Raw genomic sequence first — 19,719 nt, 5'->3', positions numbered from 1 at the left:
GTGAAATTATAGAAGGTAGATACAATTTGAAAATTGGAGAAGTGCTGGGTATGTTGAAAGAATGATACGTCAGTCACTTTTGGAGATAATGGGAGATGAGAACGGAAGCAAGACTGGGACATTTTATTTGGTAGACAACATGAGGTTCTTTATGTTAGACAAAAGAGTTGTACTCTGGAAATAACCATCAAATAAATTCCAAGAGGCAGAAATCTTGTTTTATTTCTCTTTTGCATTATCTTGCCCAGTACCTTGGAATAGAGTACAATTTTTTTGGTCTGCTTAATGAAGGAGGGAGAAAATGGAAGTCAGGCACCAATAAGTTCATTCATAATTTTGTCTAATATGTTAGAAGACTGATATCTCATTTTGGGGTACATATTACCATATTTAGAAGCAAATTATGGTATTCTGTGTAAATGTAAAAGTGATGGAAAGAAAAGGATTGCATCCCTATATACCTTATCTTATACCATGCTACCAATTTTTAAAACTGTGCATATACACATATGGTCAGTCTTCCATAGCCATGTATTCCATGTCTGTAGGCACAACCAACTGCAGATTGAAAATATCCTGGAAAAAAAAATCAGAAAGTTCTAAAACACAAAATTTGAATTTGCCAGGCACTGGCAACTGTTTACATTGTATTTACAACGACTTAACATGGCATTTGCATTGTATTAGGTATTGTAAGTTACCTAGAGATGATTTGAAGTCTAAGGGAGGATGTGCATGTGTGCATGGGTTATATGAAATACTACTCATTTTATATAAGAGACTTGAGCATCTGTGGATTTTTGTATCTTTTGGATACTAAGATTATAAATTATCTATAATCAGCCTTTGAGGTGGAAAGTTTTCATTGCAAATATTAATTTGTGTATTCAATTAGGGATGTTTTCATGGTCAAATGTTCTTTCTTAGGATTAAATAGAAAGCCAACATGTATATCATGCAGCCAACTACGTGTAGTCATTTCCTTAATTTTCTTGGTTCCAAACAATTTGATATCTTGTTCTGCTGAAAGCCTGTGATTGTCCTTCCGCACTAATTCAGTTCCCATTGTTTTTGAGATTCCCACGTGTATAATTAATAACAAACCATAGCCTAAGCCATTTTCTTTATAAGACCATGCTGTTTTTCTTAGAATTAGAACAGGAGTCATGAGATTTGGATTTGGGGTCACTATTCATAATAAGATTACTAATAGTCGCTCAACAAATCCAAAATTTTCAAAAATAATTTTAAAATTATTTTAAAGAGTATTTTTGTTGAAAATGTAGTTTTGACATGAAATAGTGGTAAAAGAAATATAGTTGCTGCAGATGACAGTCATAAATAGGCAACCTCTGACCTGAAAATCAGTGTATTCCAACTAATCTATGTGGATTCATGTAATATATGAAGTTATCTGCATGCTGATTATACTAAACTGCTTCATGACTGGACTTTCATATTTGATGCTTGCACTTGTCTGCATTATTTCACTTTGTCAAAAAGCACTATTTATTTTGGAGAGTATTTAGAAGCAAGATTGCTTCTTTTGAACACCATAGTATACTTACCTAGAATAGCCCAGAAACGCAGTATCCGTAGCATGTTTTTTCTGTTTATAATGTTATTCTGCTACACATCTGTAATTTAGCATGAAGCCTTTGGCTTAGGGCATGAAAAAAGTTAAGAATGAAACTAAAACAAAGGAAGGTTAAATAAATCATTTGAAGCAATATTTTAATATCACTCTGCTCACGAAGGCCCCTGATGATAGGTGAACTGTCACTTACTGTGGAAAAAAAGAGTGGAAGGGCAGGATAACTGAAACGTTTAGTGTAATTTTATTTTTAAAGTTATTTGCAATGCTCTCTTAAGAGTATTTCTTTAGATGTTGCATGCTTAAAGAACTGCCTACTAGATCCTGTTTATTTCTAAGACATTTCATTGACTTTTTAAAAAATAAGCTTTCAAAATCAAATACTAATTTTTTTTTTGTGGCTGTTTATAAAGTAACTAAAATGCACTGTCAGATATGAAAAACTAATGCAGAATGACACAGTTTAAATTGTAATTTTAATTTGACTTTTCTCTCTCAATCTATTTTTAGGAACTGGGACTTGTCATTACTGGAACTCTTCCGGTCTTCAACATAACCGGCCAAAATGAAAATAAGACAAACTTAAAGGTTAAAAGTTAATTGATAAAATTAATAATAATAAATGATAAAATATGACGTTGAAGCTCAGTGTGGATAAGATATTTCTATAAGGAAATACATACAATGTAACTGTCTCGTGAGGCGGGAAGTAAAAGGCAACAGCTGCCTATGTGATAACCACCTGGGAAAAAGGAAATACTGGTCAAGTGCTTAGTCCCCAGAGCCAAGATTCAACTTAACTCTGTTTAACCATGACTTGATGAGAACACAAGTTCAGACTCTGGGAGTAATTACAGGATAAATGGCCAATACTATTGTGTGCACATTTTTAAATGCATCTAGGATATCCTTGAAGTTCAGAAAAAAAGATCCAAAGGAAAAAAATACCATGGTGATATTTGATTCGGGAGTTTATAGGTACCTTTATAGAATCACTGCTCCTCCAACTCCCACTCAAAGAACAGTTTTTTTAATTGTCATGTAACTTAAGGATCTGATTTAAATGAATAGCTTTTATTTTTTTTCTCTTTGGTTTAAAATTCAGGAAAAATACTTAATGAGTTTCATAAAAAGCTTGATTTCTGTAGCACTGGCAAATATTGTCAGTGTAATAACATGCTACCAACCTCAAGTTCTGCAAGTTTTGAAAAATATGTATCTTGTACTTGTTAAATTGTCTCATTTTGTATAAAATACTTGTGATTTACATGTAGGTTTACATTTTATTTCTTAGCTTTCATTAGAAGGAAGTTAAGAATGTGGGAGAAGTTGAGATTTTTTAATGCTAAATACTCATTTTATAGTTTGGGTGACATTCCTGATTTGAGGGAAATTTATTTCCGGTTTATAACATAATGAAGTCTGTTGCACTAAAGTATTATTTGTTCACTTGTTATAAATTTCAGTGGACCTCCTTATTTTAATGATGTGCCCATAGAAAACATTGGTTATTCCTCTTTGGGGGCCCATTACCATTCTTAAATATCTGCTGGTTCTACTTATCATAAGTCATGAAGGAGTAATTCTCTAACTCCTCATGTAGACTGTCTAAGGGATTGCTTAAATGTGGGGTATTTGCTCAGACTAGGGTTGGTTCATGGGAAAAGAGCATAATTGTTGACATGACTTTCTCATTCTGTGTGCACCTACACAAAATGTAAAATGTTCTTATGATAACTGTTAACTGGATTTTATGATTTTCTTTGTAACATTTATTTATTTTATAATTTATATAGTTATATTTAAGACAAAAATTCCTGATTCTAAATTTTAACACCCTGCACATCCTTATGTCCCCTGGAAGATTATGATAAAAATTTACCACATGGCCTTTTTGATTTGCAACTAAAACTGTGATGCCCATTCTTTGGTATTTAGAAGTTTGCAGCAACCAGAAATAGTGTTGTGAGAATTTCTGCTAATTTATTACAGATGAGATCACATATTATACTTTTCACATATACACAGGTTATTATCAGCAGCAGACATCCATGGATTTCTCATTTCATATTGCCTAATTAACTTTAAGCTAGACAGTTTTGTGATTTCTTAATCATAGTATACCGAAAAGTTAGTTGAAATTCACACACACACCTACAGCTGCTGACTGTACAGTAGCAATTAGAGATAATGAGTACAAGAAGCATCAAATTTAAAATTTCATATGTCTTTTGTATTTTAGCTTTAATCATCAAGATTTCACTTTCTCAGCTAAATAATAATGATACAGTTACGGGAAAATAAAGCTGAGAATCATTGCAAGTTGATACCAAAAGTGCCTTACCCTTACATATCTATATATTTAAGCTAGTATGGAATACACCCATTGTCAGGCGAAAGGATGAACATATGTAATAATTGTGTAGAAATATGTAAATTTTTGGAATAAAATACACTGCCTTTTTGTTATTTCATTATAGAACCAGCTGATTCTTGGTGTGATGGGAGTTGATGTGTCTTTAGAAGATATTAAAAGACTAACTCCACGTTTTACAGTAAGATGCAATTTACTCTTTTGGGTATCTTTTCTACTTTAAAACTCTGTACTAATTTAGCTTGTCTTTAAAGCACTTAAAAGGAATTCTTAAAAATTGTGTGCTGTTATCTTAGCAAAGGAACTAAATATTTAAAAGGATTCTTAAAAGAGTGTAATGATATCATATTATCTTTCTTTATGCTTTAAAATATGTATTTAAGAATTTTTTTTTAAAGAATGTGGATTTCTGATTGTGCCTCAGGAATCCTTAAGTTTTTTTCTTATTATTTTTCAGCTGTGCCCCAATGGCTATTATTTTGCAATTGATCCTAATGGTTATGTTTTATTACATCCAAATCTTCAGCCAAAGGTATGTATATAATTTGTTTACAATGATTAGTGTTCTGTAAAATAAATGATTAATGTTCTTAAAAGGTTCATCATTTTTAAATTCACTATACAGCACTAAGTATAAAGGAGCATTATATCTGTAACGTTAATGGATGACAAGACCACAGTTTATAATATATGAAGGTGTGAAGGCAGTTTTCGTTTTCTCTTACCAATTAAGCTCTGCAATATTTCTATCCAGGGTCCAGCTAACCAACATTCCTATCTCAGAGGCAGTCATTATCTCCTCCTGGGCCTGAGCTTCACACATCCCACTTGGTATTTCGATTAGACTGTAAGGTAGTGAAGAAGATGGCCTGCATAGGTGTAAACCTGATAGCATTATTCATGTTCCTCTATGAATAGGCCATTTGCATCACCATTTTTTTCTGGTAGTTATCTCTCCTTTCCATCTCCCAGGCTTATAAAGATATGTATGAAATTCAAAAAGTAAAGCTCAATGGGATGAACTTCAGAAATGGGAAGAGAGTTTCATGGAAGTGATAAAATTCTCCATACATGAACCATTTTATCCTAATCTTTATGCCTATTTTCCCAAGATATAAAATACTTTCCTAAATATCTCATCCAACTCATTTCATTTTTCATTAATACTTCACAGGTAAAAACCTTATTTATCTAGAAGTAAATTGGCAAAACCTTATGTATTTTTAATTTATAAGCATCTTCAAGTTATTGTTTAACTTTGAAGATAATATTAAGGATAATTTAAACCATGCTGGAGGGAAATATATGCAGACTCATGTGTACTATTCTCCCCAGGCATGGATATTTAATGTCAGTGATATTTTAGAACACATACAAGTATGTACATACACACACACACACACACACACACAGTTGGGTCATTAAAAACTGTTGAAAAAATAATAAGTAAGAACATTGATATTGAATATAAAAACATTGAATGGTTATAATTGTCTATATTTTCTCACTTTGGAACTTATTTTCATATAAAATCCATCATCATCTAAATATTTGCTAATCATATATAGCTGCTGATCACCCTGCATTATTTTTAAAGTAACAAGTTTAAGTAAAAATTTTCTTATATTTGTGGTATAAGCATATTTTCACATTATTAATCTATCACTGCTCTTTAAAAACATCATGTTAAGTTCCTCTTAGAGTTGCTTATGATTGACTAATCATTCTATGATTTTTCTATAATTGAAAACTTTTATCTTTTTAGGTCTAAGATTTTTTAAAATTTACAGTATTATTTTGTATTATGTTTGTATATCCAGTGTATTTTAAATTATATTCCCCAAAGTAAAGTTATTTAAATGCAGTAATAATGTAATATGCTGAAGGGTGTGAAGGACCCCTACTTTTACATAGTAGGACATTTTATGATTGTCTTAACTTCTTCCCTCAAAGGAACTAAAATATAGGCAAAATAATAAAAAAGAATAATTACAATAATGCACATGTGATATATATATATATATAAAATCCATTTTTAATATTTGGAATAATCAATTTACTAAAATTTGTAAAGTTACAAAGAAAATACATATTCTTTAGAAATTCTAATTAAAGCCCAGGTGATTTTTCATCAGGTGATATGTTAGCTTTTCATATTTTAATATAGGAAATTATTAAAAGCAAGTGTGCAGCAGAAAAAACTTTTAGAAAACCATTAAAAAGAAAATGAACAATGAATGTATTTTTCTGAAATTCATGCTTGTAAATTAAATATGCTTATTAATTCTCATCGTTAACAGGTTATATATTATAATTTATTTTTGTGGGTGACACTCCTTGCTATACAAATAGATACAAGAACCTGATAAAGGATGATATAATATAAGACAGTTGTTTTAGCAATTGACAAATACAAAGGATCAATATGGTTAGAGCAATATACCGACAAAATTAATTTTTTCATCCAAAATTCACCAATGGAAATAAAAGAAAATAATGCTACGTCCCATAATACACATTATTATTTAAAAAGATCGAAGTCCAATCTTATGCAGGTGTTCTTTGCTGAATGCCTTGTGTTTTCTACCTGAAACTGTAATCTTAATTCAGATTATTTCAGTACAACTTTGAAGTTTATAGAAGGCAGAACAGGTGTCCTAACGCCAAGAAGATTAGAAAATAAAGTAGCTATGACTCTTCTGCGTGTCTAATTTTCTAAGGAGGTCTCTACCATGACCACATTTTGACAAATGCTGAATTATGTATCCTCCTTTATTCCAAAGTGCATTTCAGAGTTCCTGCATTTTGTTTCATTGAAATAACCAGATTAGGTATACTTATTAGATACCTCATTTTTATCAGTCTTAAGAAATATTTATTGTATTGGAAACTGGACATAATTTACATTTTAAAAGTCAATATTTAAAATAAACCTAGTGTTATGATTGAATTCTCCATTTGTTCCATAGATGTCACATGTGATATCACCAACAAAGGCACAAATTTTAAGGGTTTAAGATTAAGACTTTTCAATATCATATAATATTTATATTTTAACATATTTGAATCATATACATTCTAAAAAAAATTCCTACTTTTTCTTTTTTAAAAATCAGCACAGGGAATTCCCTGACAGTTCAGTGGTTAGGAATCGGTGCTTTCACTGCCTTGGGACTGGGTTCGATCCCTGGTTAGGGAATTAAGATCCCACAAGCCGAGGGGCGCGGCCAAACATAAAATAAAATCAGCATAAAAGTTGCCTGAGACAAAACAACTCTCTCATTTCCTACATTCTCACTTTTTTTTTCCCTAGGAATAAAAGGAAAATATTAGTCATTTTGCTGAATAAAAATTTGAGTATTTTCACTAGCATTACAAATTTTATTCACTAATAATATTTTTGAACTTTCATTTGTTGACTCATGAGCTTGACGACACCTGTTTCTGATTGAGGAAATACCTGACCAAAATTGATGATAGGATAGAACTCTTACCCGTGTTGATATGTAGTATGATGAATTACCATCTTTCTGTTGCTTCAGCCTATTGGTGTAGGTATACCAACCATTAATTTAAGAAAAAGGAGACCCAATGTTCAGGTAACTGTGAATGAAGTTAGCAGTGCCTTCAAATTTGCTAAATCAGAGTTGCAATTAAGCTTCTCTTCTTCAAAGCATATGATTAATGCCAGCTTTCTTGACATCAAGCTTCCAGAGCATGAGATGGAGATGAGCATCATTTCTCAATAAACTGGAGCAAAAATGTTATTAATGATGGCAGAGGGTATGCATTTGCTGACTAAAGATTGCTAGCAAATTATGTGATAACAACAGAGTAATCACAATGAAATCGCTTCTAAAAAAGAAATTTGTTATTAAATATTGTGAAATTAGTGCCAAATCCATGTAATGCTAACAATTTGCTTGTAAAATTAACTTATAAGTGGAAATAAAAATACAGCTCTAATGTATAATTTCTATGAAACACACAGTTTAAGCCCAAATTTCTTTGAATTTCTAAAAATGTATTTTCAGATTAGCAGGTAGAGAAAGTTACCTTCACCTAATTAAAAATGTACAAAACTTCAAATATATATTGCCTGGCAAACTCATTGCAAAATCTTTCCTCTGATGGCAACATATTTAAACATTATCGTGTGTATGCATATTTCTATAAGTGCACTAAAAATAATCAGCATAAAAGGATACTTCCTATAGTTTAGTAGAGTTTAGTAAGAGCATTTCAGGATTTCAGAGAATGTTCAATATGGCTTAAAGTTTTATATGTAAGCCTATCATTTCTTTTAAAAAGTTGGTGACATTACAATGCAGAGGTAGTGTGATACTAAGAGGTCACTAAGCTATGAATTAGTAGAACTGAGTTCCAGTTTGTTCTACTTATAACCAACAGTATATCTTTGAGTAGTTCACTAAACACCATAGTACTTCAGTTTCTTCATCTGAAAAGCAGGAAGATTAGTAATTGTTTACTATCCTGCATAGTATGTTCTTAGGAAATTAAATACATATATTGATCCCCAGCTCCATCTCCTGAAAATTCTGATTTAATTTGGCCAGGGATGGGACCCGGGCTTCTGAAATAGTTTTAAAGATTCCCAGGTAATTCTAAAATACAAAGCCACTGGATTAATGGAAGCTTCAGTTCCCTTCTAGCTCTAGAACTCTGTGACAATCTGAAATTCATGTTGTTGCATCCGTCTTCATTTCTTTTATGATTCCTGTAGAGGTTAAAATTATATTTGTGTCTTTTCTTGATTTATTAAATTGTTTTATGTTATTCCTCTTGCATGTTTCTTTTTGTGGATTACTTTAAATCATACTTATTGCAGCCATGTACATTTTAGTGAATTTTTAGTTTTGTCGTACTTTCAAATACTGCATGTAAATACTGTGATATGATTTAAAAATAAACAACCTGAAAAATGGTTTGTTTTATTTTTGTTTTCCTTCCAAGGAAACTCCAAATGGCAAACTAGCAACCACACAAGACATCTTAATTTGGAAAATATTTTTTGAACTATGTAGTATTTTTAATAATGCCAACTACTAATTGTTTCAATTTAAAATTCAACAACACTTCACTGTGCCTTTTATTTTAGTTCCACAAACACTATGGCCTTTACATCAGTTGATATTCAAATTTTACAATTGAGAATTGCTAAATATTTAGAAAATTGAACAAAAGTACTGGGAGTGCAGGGACTGGATTCCAGTTCTCAAGCCTCTCTTGGTGTTTTCTGGTGAGAAGAGCTCTGCTTTAGAATTTTTTAGTCACTGAACCTGTAACAATGAGTCTTTTAAAAAATGGTCAGCCAGGTTGCCATTGAAAAAGTACAAGTGATGCATTGACATTTTTCTTTTGTGATTTCCTTTTCCTCTCTGTGTCTTTCTGTGTTGGATTGGGACATGATCTCCATATTGCCCATTCTTCCTGATAATGCCTCCTCCGTGCATGCTGTTTGGGTCTGGCCATGCTATGCGTTATCCATTGCATGTAAGATAATATTCTTATTTATGTTTATATATTATTGTTTTATTTTGACTTTGTTTTGCAGTGAGTTAAAATTTTAACGCTGATAGGAGGGTGTTTGTGTAAAGATAATTTATATCATGAGACTTTAAGCAATTCAGAATCATATTGCCAGCATTAGAGTATCCTTTTGATAGAAACTTTCTCAGTTTTGTTTTTAAACAAAAGACTAGAATTATTTTCAATGCTGATTTTTATTTTCTTAAGAAATATGTTACTTTTCAAAAGAGTAGTTTGTTTCTGAGCCAATAAGATGCTGCCTAAACAATGATCAGTTTTTTCACCTATTGAACAATCTAATACTTATTTTCAATATTCTAGAATGTTCTGAATCTAGATATCAAGTTCATAAGCAGTGAATTTTTTTTTAATAAAAGTGCCAGGCATGGTTGTTTTTTGTTTGTTTGTTTTGGTTTGGTTTTGGTTTGGTTTGGTTTTTATTTTAATTTGTCTTGAAGAATCTGCATTCATCAAAACCCATGGGAATCATATATTTTCATTATTTAAATGGAGTTACTCTTTGAAGGCATTTTTGTCATAATTGTAAAATAAATGCATGCCATGTATACTGTGTCATTCAGCATTTGAGGTAAATAAGATACATTTAATTTTAATACATTTAATTATTGGCATTGTCTGGGGGAGTCAGCCATCCTAAAACAGTAATGAAAATAATGATGATCTGAATCTAATTTGGAAGAGCCTGTGAGGCTGAAATTTTAAAAATTCCAGTGACCTTATACTAATACAGCATAATTTGTATGTTACTTCTATCTAATTAGTTATCATATCTTGACGGTATTTATTGTAGTAAGCATTCAAAATCCGGTTTCTAAATTTTTACAATTGTAAAATTATAGACACCTATTATGATTTTATGTTCTAGTGAACTTTGAAATTCTACCATGGCATGTTACATTACTTGGTAACTGTTATAAGAGAATAGTATATTTTTGTTTAACAAATATTTTGATGTCCTCATTTTATGATTGAGAAATTTTGAACTGTCATGTGAGGTACAGTTACCAGGTTCATTTGATATATATATATGTAAAAAATAACACTCTTCCTGTTCCATAGCGAATTTGATTTCTTACTACACACCGGCAAGAAGCAGCAGTAGGGCATGTTAAGTAGTAAAACAGTATTTAGTGAACCTAGGGGTTATTATTCAAGTTAGACTTCAATCACAATAGCTAATCTTTACTAAAATCCTTATGAATTGATGATAAATTTTATCTTATAAAATTGACTTGACATTAAAATATAATGTAAAATTTCTGAGATTCTAATACATGAAGCAAACTTACATCTTTTCTTTATGCATTTTAAGAAGGAAGAATAAATTTAGAAGAGTTTGTTTTTCTTAGCAAATTCAAACATTTTTAATACATTAAATATAATTTCTTATTTTTTATGGAATACAAATAATGCATATTACTTACATGTTACCTTTGTTTTATTGCCAAATATGTTATCCACATGGCTATATTTTGCTCCTTTCACATCCCAGTTAAAGAAAAAAGCTGTAAGTAGATCTTCAAAAGTCATATTCCCACAGAATTTGTAATTATAGTTGTCCTAACACAACACTTAAAATGAAACTATATTCAGTTGGTGATTAGTTAAAAATTGTCTGCTGCACTTAAAGCTCAAATCCCTAGACTATATATTATTACTTTAAAATATATGCAAAAGAATATACATTTATACAATTTTTTGTCAACTTTTTAATATATCTTAGGTAAGTAACCTTTATGGGATTAATTTCACATTTAAATATCTATTAAATCATTCTATACACAGCATCATTTTACGTCATATATGCTTAATTACTATTTTCTGTGTAGAACCCCAAATCTCAGGAGCCAGTAACTTTGGATTTCCTTGATGCAGAATTAGAGAATGATATTAAAGTGGAGGTGAGTGCAATCAGTTGGCCTGAACCCTCAGGTGAGATGCTGGGATTCTTCCAGTCCACAAGGATCGGTTGAGCGGCTTGACTGTGTAGGTTCTCTCTTTGGTACTGTGTACACAAAGATTTTTGGCCTTTAAAAATTTCTAGATTGTGGGCTCTCTCATCCGAAAGACCAAATGAAGAGGAAAAAATATTTTAGATTGGGTGTGACCTTAGTTTTTTTTCTTTTCTCCTTTCACAAGTAGAGTTATTTTAAGTATTTCAATACAAATGTAAGTTGTAAATTTCAATAAAAAAACATAGAGAGGAGGAAGTTGCAACAGAGTTGAAAGAAAAGTTGGAGGGAATTTAACCGTCTAACCACCCAATAAGCAACAGGAGGAAAGAAGCTGCCATGTTTGTCTTAGTACTCTATACTCGGGAAATTTCTATTTTATTTCAAAACCAAAATTACATGCCACTTGCTCTGGGAGGGCCTTCCATAATAATAGGGATAATCATTAATAATAACATTTATTGAGTACATGATATGTGTCAGTCACGGAGTCTCAAGAGCCTTTAAAATAGGTACATTACTTCTGTTCTTCTTCTTCTTATTGTTATTATATCTGTTGTACTGATATGTTTGGGGTATAGGAGGTTAAGTAGCTTATCTCCAAGTAGCAGAACCAGGATTTGAACCTGGCCCTTGGGCTCCAGAGCAGAGATGTTTAAGAGTCTTTCAGGTGGATTAACTCCTCCTAGACCGAGGCATAGTGCTGGGACGTTTCAGGTGATTAATGAATATTTGTTGTCGGGTGTTTTGACAGGAAAAAGTAGGATCGCATAATGGTGAAGAGCTTGATGTTTGGACTCTCACACCACTAAACAACTATTTAATCTCTTTTAGGTCTCGATCACATAAAGTAACTGACCACTCTTTTATTAATTACATTTCAAAAATTAATGACCGGTTGAAATAGTTCATTAAGAATGTTTTCATTATTTTAAGATAATGTAAAGTAACAATAATGTGGTAACTTTTAAAACAATATTCCCATACTTTGGTAAGTCAATTGAGTATCTGCAATATAGTATTTGTTTCATTTTCCCTTAGATTCGAAATAAAATGATAGATGGAGAAAGCGGAGAAAAAACATTCAGAACTCTGGTTAAATCTCAAGATGAGGTAAGAATTAAGTCTGGTTTATTCTTAAATAGAAATATATAATAATAATAATTTATATTGATGGTATGTCTAATCTAGTAAAGCAACAATTTATTCACATAAGTAAAAGAAGTAAATTATTTTTAAAGCACTCTGATGAAGAGATATTTTCATTAAGATTTTTAACTCTAAAATTTTTATAAAATAATGTTGCTTTAGGTTTCTTGCTGTGTTCTTATATCATTAATATCTTCTTGAAAATTATATACTTAAAAAATTTTTCATTAAAGTATAGTTGATTTATAATAACGTAAATTTCAGGTATACAGCACAGCAATTCAGTTATACATATACATACATATATATATTCATTTTAATATTCTTTTCCCTTATAGGTTATTACATAATATTGAGTATAGTTCCCTGTGCTATACAGTAGGTCCTTGTTGGTCATTAAAAATTATATTTTATGTCTTTATGTTTTTATCATTGTAAGAAATAGAACACACAATATGATATTGTGCCCTGTTCTTCTAGGCCATTTCAGTCATACAGATTTGAAGTTAGTATTGAATAGCTGTATGTTATATTGCTTGTACATGCAGATGTTCTAATTGTTGAGTTCCATATAGTAAACTTTTTTTTTAGCTTTTTGTTCTTTTACTTGTTTCTGGCTTGATTTATCTTCTTTCACTCTTTACGCACTATTGCCCTACATTTAAATCTGAAATTAAATCAAGAGATAACACAGCTACCACCATAAAACCACTGGTACAACTATATACTTGTTTTCTTTTATATTGAAATGGAAAAACTCCTTGTATATGAGAAGTCTGTCTACCCATTATCAGTGATATGTGGAGTAAATACACATGTGAAAAATATATAGACCCCCCCCAAGTTCTTGACCTTGGAAATTTAAACTTTTATGTATAATTCATGTCCATTCCCTCACAGTCTCATCTGTTTTAATTGTAACATTTCTCCTGAATTTCTCAGCAGATCTTTCCTTAAGATGGAGATGTGGTCTAAATATAGTACTTAATTAGCAGGTTCTTTTCTCATTTTAATATCATCAGGAGTCCCCATTACAGAACACAAGGGGAGGTATATATCAATATCAGTTTTTGGTGAAACGTGAACTCTGTTTACCTCGACTTTAGCTATGCTGTTTACCCCCTCATTTTTCAGAGGAAAGATGTAAACCATTCAGCAATTCTGCCAACTTCTCTGTGTTGTTCTGTCAATAAGAACTCTTTGACCAGCACGTTCTTTTCTCAACTTACAAATCAGTTTGTTTCTAAGTCACTTTGATATTTCCCTCCTTCAATTTAGTGTACATTCTTCTTTTTGACCAATATCCACCCTGTTAATAATATTGAAGAAAGTATTATCTTGTATGTTTATTTCACTAATCTGATATTGGTTTTGATATTCTTTTTTATAACTTGCTGAACAATACTAGTTTGCCATGTGTTTTTATGAGTAGTAAGAAATACATAAACATTATTTCTAAGTCTTTTAAGAATGTTACGAATCTGAAAACCTCCTCAGCACTTCCCGCCCTCCCTCGCCACATCCTCCCCACACACATCAATAAAGCCATAGGGATATTTGATGTATAGAGACAACATTATGTAGTTGTTATAAAATGAACTTGGCATCATACATTTCCCCTCATCCTGCCAACTGAAGTCCTCTTTAAGACTCATTTCTTTATCAGTAAGCTGTGGGAAAGAATAGTATTTCATTTACTCCAAGGGGTTGATTACATGAGACAAGGACTGTAAAATGCTTAGTATGTTGCCTAACATCAAGTAATATTCACTGACTGTTATTGTTCTGATGAGGATGATGGAGCTGGAGATAACTAAAAATATCAAAAGATTCATATGTGTCATCATTATACCTAATAGAAGAAGGAATGATCATTCCTTTACTACTGTTCAGTAGCTGCATAAGAAAGATTCAATATCCATGAAGTTATTTAGCTCTTACTTCCTTACCCTGGTGGATATAGTTGTTGTTCTAACCTTCAATGGTACCAATTAGTCTCTAATGATAGATGAGTACTGTAATAATGGCTTAATAAAAACAGTAAAATGCTAGTCATACATTTACATCTAGACACACTGCATTAATTTCCTGATATTACCAATTTCTCTTAAACATACTCTACTATGGAAATATCTGAGCATTATCTTTTAGTCTTGCTTCGTTATTAAAGTTTTTCAGGAAATGTTTTTAAAGTTTTGAGGTTAAAAATTTGGCATAAATTACTATGATTTTGCACTTAAATGTTCTTAAAATTTATCATGTAGGTATTTTTTTTCCTTAAGTTTAGCTTTACACACATACACACCCACATAACAGAAAAAATAATTGTAGTATAGAATAGATCAGACATTTGTGAAGGAGTGTGCTGAATGACCTCTGAGTTTATAAATAGATCCTAGTGTTCTGCTCTTCAAATAAATTATAGAATAAACAGTGGTGATAACCATGTCCAACTGTTTTTTTTTAGAGATATATTGACAAAGGAAACAGGACATATACATGGACTCCTGTCAACGGCACAGATTACAGGTAATTAACCATATTTATGTGTGTGCTGTATAAAAGGATATTCAGTTCACTGTCTTTCACCTACTTCTAGTAGTCATTTTTCCAGTAGATGAATGTTGTCTTTACATATTTATAAACTATCCTCAGTGTAAAGCAGAAATGTTATCCTTTCCAACATTAAAATGAATTAAAGTTATACGTTCTTATTTTCAAAGTGGGAGAGATGGGATATAGCTAGAAATATAAAATTTAGAAATGAAAACTTGTATGATACACATACATTTGGCATTTTGTGTATTTATGTCAGTAATAATAGATGTTGATAAAATCCCCTTTGTAGTCACCACGTCCACTGACCTCCTCATGTAAATTGTCATTTAGTTTACGTTACGTACATTTAGGTTGCAAATTAACTTAAAACTTATCACATCATAGTCTATCTGACATAAAATGTTGAAGTGATATAATTTAGCCCCGTGAGTAGAAATTCTATAATATCCTAATCCCTCCAATTGACTGGACCGTGGAAAACTGAACAGACTAATACCCTAAAATTTCTTGGAAATTGTCCATTCTTCACCACTTGCTGAGCATTTTCTTTGCTTGCTCTAAGGTCACCACTTTCCCTGTGATCTGGCTTCCTACAGCCAGAGGCTTCCTACAGAGGCAGATATGACTATGTCCTTCTTGTTACTCATTCTTTCCCTCCTCCCTCACACCCTCACCTTTGGATCTCACTTCACCAGACCACACTGCTCACCATCCCTCCCTTTGAACAATCATCTCCCTTTCATTCCTGTAAGGTTTCGGTCCCTAGCTGACTGCCACCCTCTCCTCCATTCACATGGATCACTGTTTCTCAAACTGTTTGGGACATAGCCACACTTACATAAAACAAAAATTGTTTAAAACTTTGAAAGAGATGAAAACTCAGGTGGAAAAAATTTTTATTAGATTCCATAAACAAAATTAGCCTATCAAATTGCTATAAACATTTCTAAATGCTTACTCTCAATTTCTATACTTCACTAATCAGGAGCTGGTAATAGATAGTTCGCAAGTGGGCCAGCTCCTTGGACGCGCTTTAAGTACCATTAACGTAGATGATTTTTCTGGTACCTGGACTCTCTCTCTCTCTCTTTTTTAATCTCCTCCCCTCTGATGATCTTGTCATTCCCCTATCTTAGCTACCTACTCCAGAGTCATGTTTTGCAACTCTAATATTAAGACCGCAAGTCCTTCATAATCTTAATTTGAGACTTTTTTTATCCACCTCTCAGAGTAATACATTTTAGCTTTCCATCCTCTCCTGAGAACCCAACTGCAGCAGTCCTTTGACTCGTTGAGGTGTGAAATCTCTCACCTTCTTCCACCTTTTCATTGTCCTTGCCTTCCCCCTGTCCTTGTACCCCTCTTCATTCAGCATAAATTCTTTGGGTCTTGCTGTGTTCACTCTCTTACACACACCATCAGCTCCCTTCCATACTCAGGTTTGGCAAACAGTAGTTTGACCAATCCCAATCCTGGTTAAATTAAATAATTACCAGCAACACACTGCACCCACACAGCTGCAAATGGGAGAAATAAAATGCTCCTTGACTGATAATGTCTAAAATTCAGGACCTCTAACCTCAAGTGGACTTCAGTGGTGCCTGCTGATATTAATAGTCCAGTAAACCTGGGATGCTTCTGGATGACTTTGCTAGCTTCTCTTTGCTCTTCAAACCCATCCCTTTCCTGTCCATTTTCTCTCAGGTGATGTCTTTACTTCTGTTTTTCTCAGTGAAATAGGAAGCAATCAGAAGACACCTTCTGCCACATAACTACTTGCATCTATATCTCTGTCTCATATCTGTATCTCTACTCACAACACAATAACAAGACTGTTATTATTAATGCTTGAGTTATATTGTTTCATTTCTCTACTCAAAATTCTCCAATAATTTGCTATCTTAATCTCTGTAAAATCCAAAGTTTGTCATGGCCATTAAAGGCCTTCCAGCATCTGACCTCATTTACCATCAGTTCTCTCAAGTTACCTTTTCACATTTTCCACTGAACCACCTTCATCTTAGAGCTACACTGTCCTCCTTGCTACTTACTCCTCATAAACCCGGGACCATTCTGCCTCAGGACCTTTGCACCTGAAGTTATTCCTGCCTAGGATGAATTTTCCCCAGGTATTCACATGCTTGCTCCATCTTCACAGCTTCACTTACTTTTTTGTTGCCTCAATAAGCCCCCCCGCAATAATCCTACTTAAAATGTGAAGTGCCTCACTGTCATTTGATATTATAAATATGTATATGCACATACACACACATATGTGAATCATATATAAAGAAATTTATTTCTACGGTTTATTTTTAATCTTTCCTCACTATTAAGTCCTAAGAGGACAAGGTTCTAAGATTGTTAGATTCTGAGATTCAAAGATTGTTGCCTGCTTCATTTCCTTTTGAATCTTCAGCTCGTTAAGACAATCTTATTTACTTTTGAATATTCAGCTCACACAGTAGACATTCTGTAAATATTTACACGATTAAATATTTAGATTTTCAGTTCGTCTCATTCTCTCAAATTCGAATAATAGTGTCCAAACTTCCATTGAAATATTCAAGTGTGAAGGACTCTTTGATGACATATTAATATACAGTTAATATGTAGCCTAATTAAGAGGCTGTGGTGGACTCAACTGTTCTTTTCCTAATAAAATCAAACAACACTCCTCCCCATCTCTGCCCCGGAACATTGACATAACTTTTCAGGGGAGCCTAGAGTGCTGGGGACACCCCTAGAGCTGTAATGTGGTTGTCGTAGGAGATCGATGCCTTTTGTGTTGCTAGGATGGCATGCAGACTAGATCTAGAAGAGGAGCACACGGTTATTAATGTCCTGATATACTACATGCCAGTCTTTCTCCATTTTTTCAGTTTTTGACATACGTTTGAACCTATTGAAAAACACCAGAATGACTGTTTATGTTACTTGTGTCTATCTCTTGATTTCTATCTCATTTCTATTAGGCATCTCTTTACACATATACAATCTTTATATACACACATAAGTTATTATTTTTCCTTCCGCTTCCATGGTTATTGCCGCCTTTCAGTTTTTGGGTAAACTTGTCAAAAGGTGCGACGGCCAAGAGGAAATTTGGGAGCCCTGTCTCCTTAGCAATGATTTCATGATATAAGAAAGTGTTGGATGCACATGTGGGAAAGTGCTCTCTGCCCTTGTTTCTTAGATGAGCAAATTCCATGTTAGTAAAACTGTTTCTTTTTGACCCTGACAGTGAGTCAGTCTGATGGTTGGTCCTACAGCAGTCATAATTATGCTCTGGGGGGATTTTAAAATCTTATTACACCATACTTAAACATGTTTGTAATATTCTTCCAAATGTCTCCTACAGTCATCTCCTTTCCCTCACACACCCGGTCATAATACATGTGGCCAGATTCGTGTTTTTTTCTCCAGTTCTTGAGCATGTCTCTCCTTGTTCATAAAACTTTAGGCTCTTCCCATTTTCATCCAAGTTTGGATTTCCAAGTCTAAAGTTCACATCATACATTTCTAGCCTAAACTGTCTGCCGTGTCATTTTCCCCCCCGCCCTCACCGTGCTAACTGCTGTTGTCTAAACAAGCCTCAGCCTCACCACCGTTGCCTGTTTTCTTCGTATATTCCCTTCACAAATCTACAACTTTGGGCCAGATTAACTCTGTTTCCATTTTAAGTACTCCCCTGAATCTCCATACAAATAAATTCACAAATAAAAAGTTAGAACAAAATATTACGTACCTCTAGATTGAAGGAAAAAAGTCCATGTTTTTATTTAAGGAATGAAGTATCAAATTTCACGTAGTGATTTCTGTCTCCTTAAGCCTCGCTATAACTTGATATAACATATTTTGAAATACAGTAATTATTTTAATAGAATACTCTCTTTTTTTAAGGAAGAGTGATTTTTATGGTGATATAAGTGATTGACTTGAAAAGTGTGTTATATTCCATATAACTAAGTTAACCATGTTTATGGGAGTCACAAAAATATTGCATGGGCTGTACCATCCTTCTGGTGGCCACTGGCTTTATTAGACTTTAATCCCTAGGAGAAAATAAAGCAGCCTGGGTCTGTTGCTTTTATAAGGAGAGAGACAGCAAACACTGAATATGGTAGCATCATTGACTCAGAATGTTGATTAAAGATCTTATCTGCCTTTTGTTGAAAAAATGACTGTCGCCTCAAGACATAAAATCATTGTTATATATAACTATATTTTTCTATAAAATAAAGTATAGCTATTAATAACAACCTGAGACTTGCAGGCCAATAAAATGTATATTTGATATGTCAATTTTAAAACTTCTGTTGTGTTCCTCATGGGTTTCCACACTGCTTTTTACGGTACATGAGATGTAACCCAAGCTTACAGTGGGACACTGGAGCTGCCACATGATATAATGTTATCGGTTTTAATTTGAAGTTTCTCTTAACAGTAAATGCTGATAGGGCAATAAAAATGTCCTAATTTCCCTTGAGAGGAATTTGTGGGAGACAATCTTCAAATGC

The 19,719-nt window shown here is 32.7% G+C and overlaps 1 protein-coding gene across 3 annotated transcripts in view; it reads left to right on the top strand.

Annotated features, from left to right (window-relative positions):
• The window catches only part of CACNA2D1 (calcium voltage-gated channel auxiliary subunit alpha2delta 1), a 587,574-nt gene that overhangs the window by 523,022 nt on the left and 44,833 nt on the right, over positions 1 to 19,719 (top strand). For 2 of the 3 annotated variants that reach the window (XM_057730987.1, XM_057730985.1), the window contains exons 16-22: positions 2,105 to 2,182; positions 4,075 to 4,149; positions 4,426 to 4,500; positions 7,511 to 7,567; positions 11,369 to 11,440; positions 12,533 to 12,604; positions 15,108 to 15,169. In XM_057730987.1, the coding sequence (XP_057586970.1) occupies positions 2,105 to 2,182; positions 4,075 to 4,149; positions 4,426 to 4,500; positions 7,511 to 7,567; positions 11,369 to 11,440; positions 12,533 to 12,604; positions 15,108 to 15,169 (491 nt within the window). The remainder of the gene's footprint in view (positions 1 to 2,104; positions 2,183 to 4,074; positions 4,150 to 4,425; positions 4,501 to 7,510; positions 7,568 to 11,368; positions 11,441 to 12,532; positions 12,605 to 15,107; positions 15,170 to 19,719) is intronic. The other variant, XM_057730986.1, reaches the window with a different exon arrangement.

Source organism: Hippopotamus amphibius, chromosome 4 (assembly GCF_030028045.1).
Source record: "Hippopotamus amphibius kiboko isolate mHipAmp2 chromosome 4, mHipAmp2.hap2, whole genome shotgun sequence".
Lineage (NCBI taxonomy): Eukaryota > Metazoa > Chordata > Mammalia > Artiodactyla > Hippopotamidae > Hippopotamus > Hippopotamus amphibius.
The sequence above is the reverse complement of the archived record's forward strand: the minus strand, read 5'-3'. Positions and strand labels throughout refer to the sequence as shown.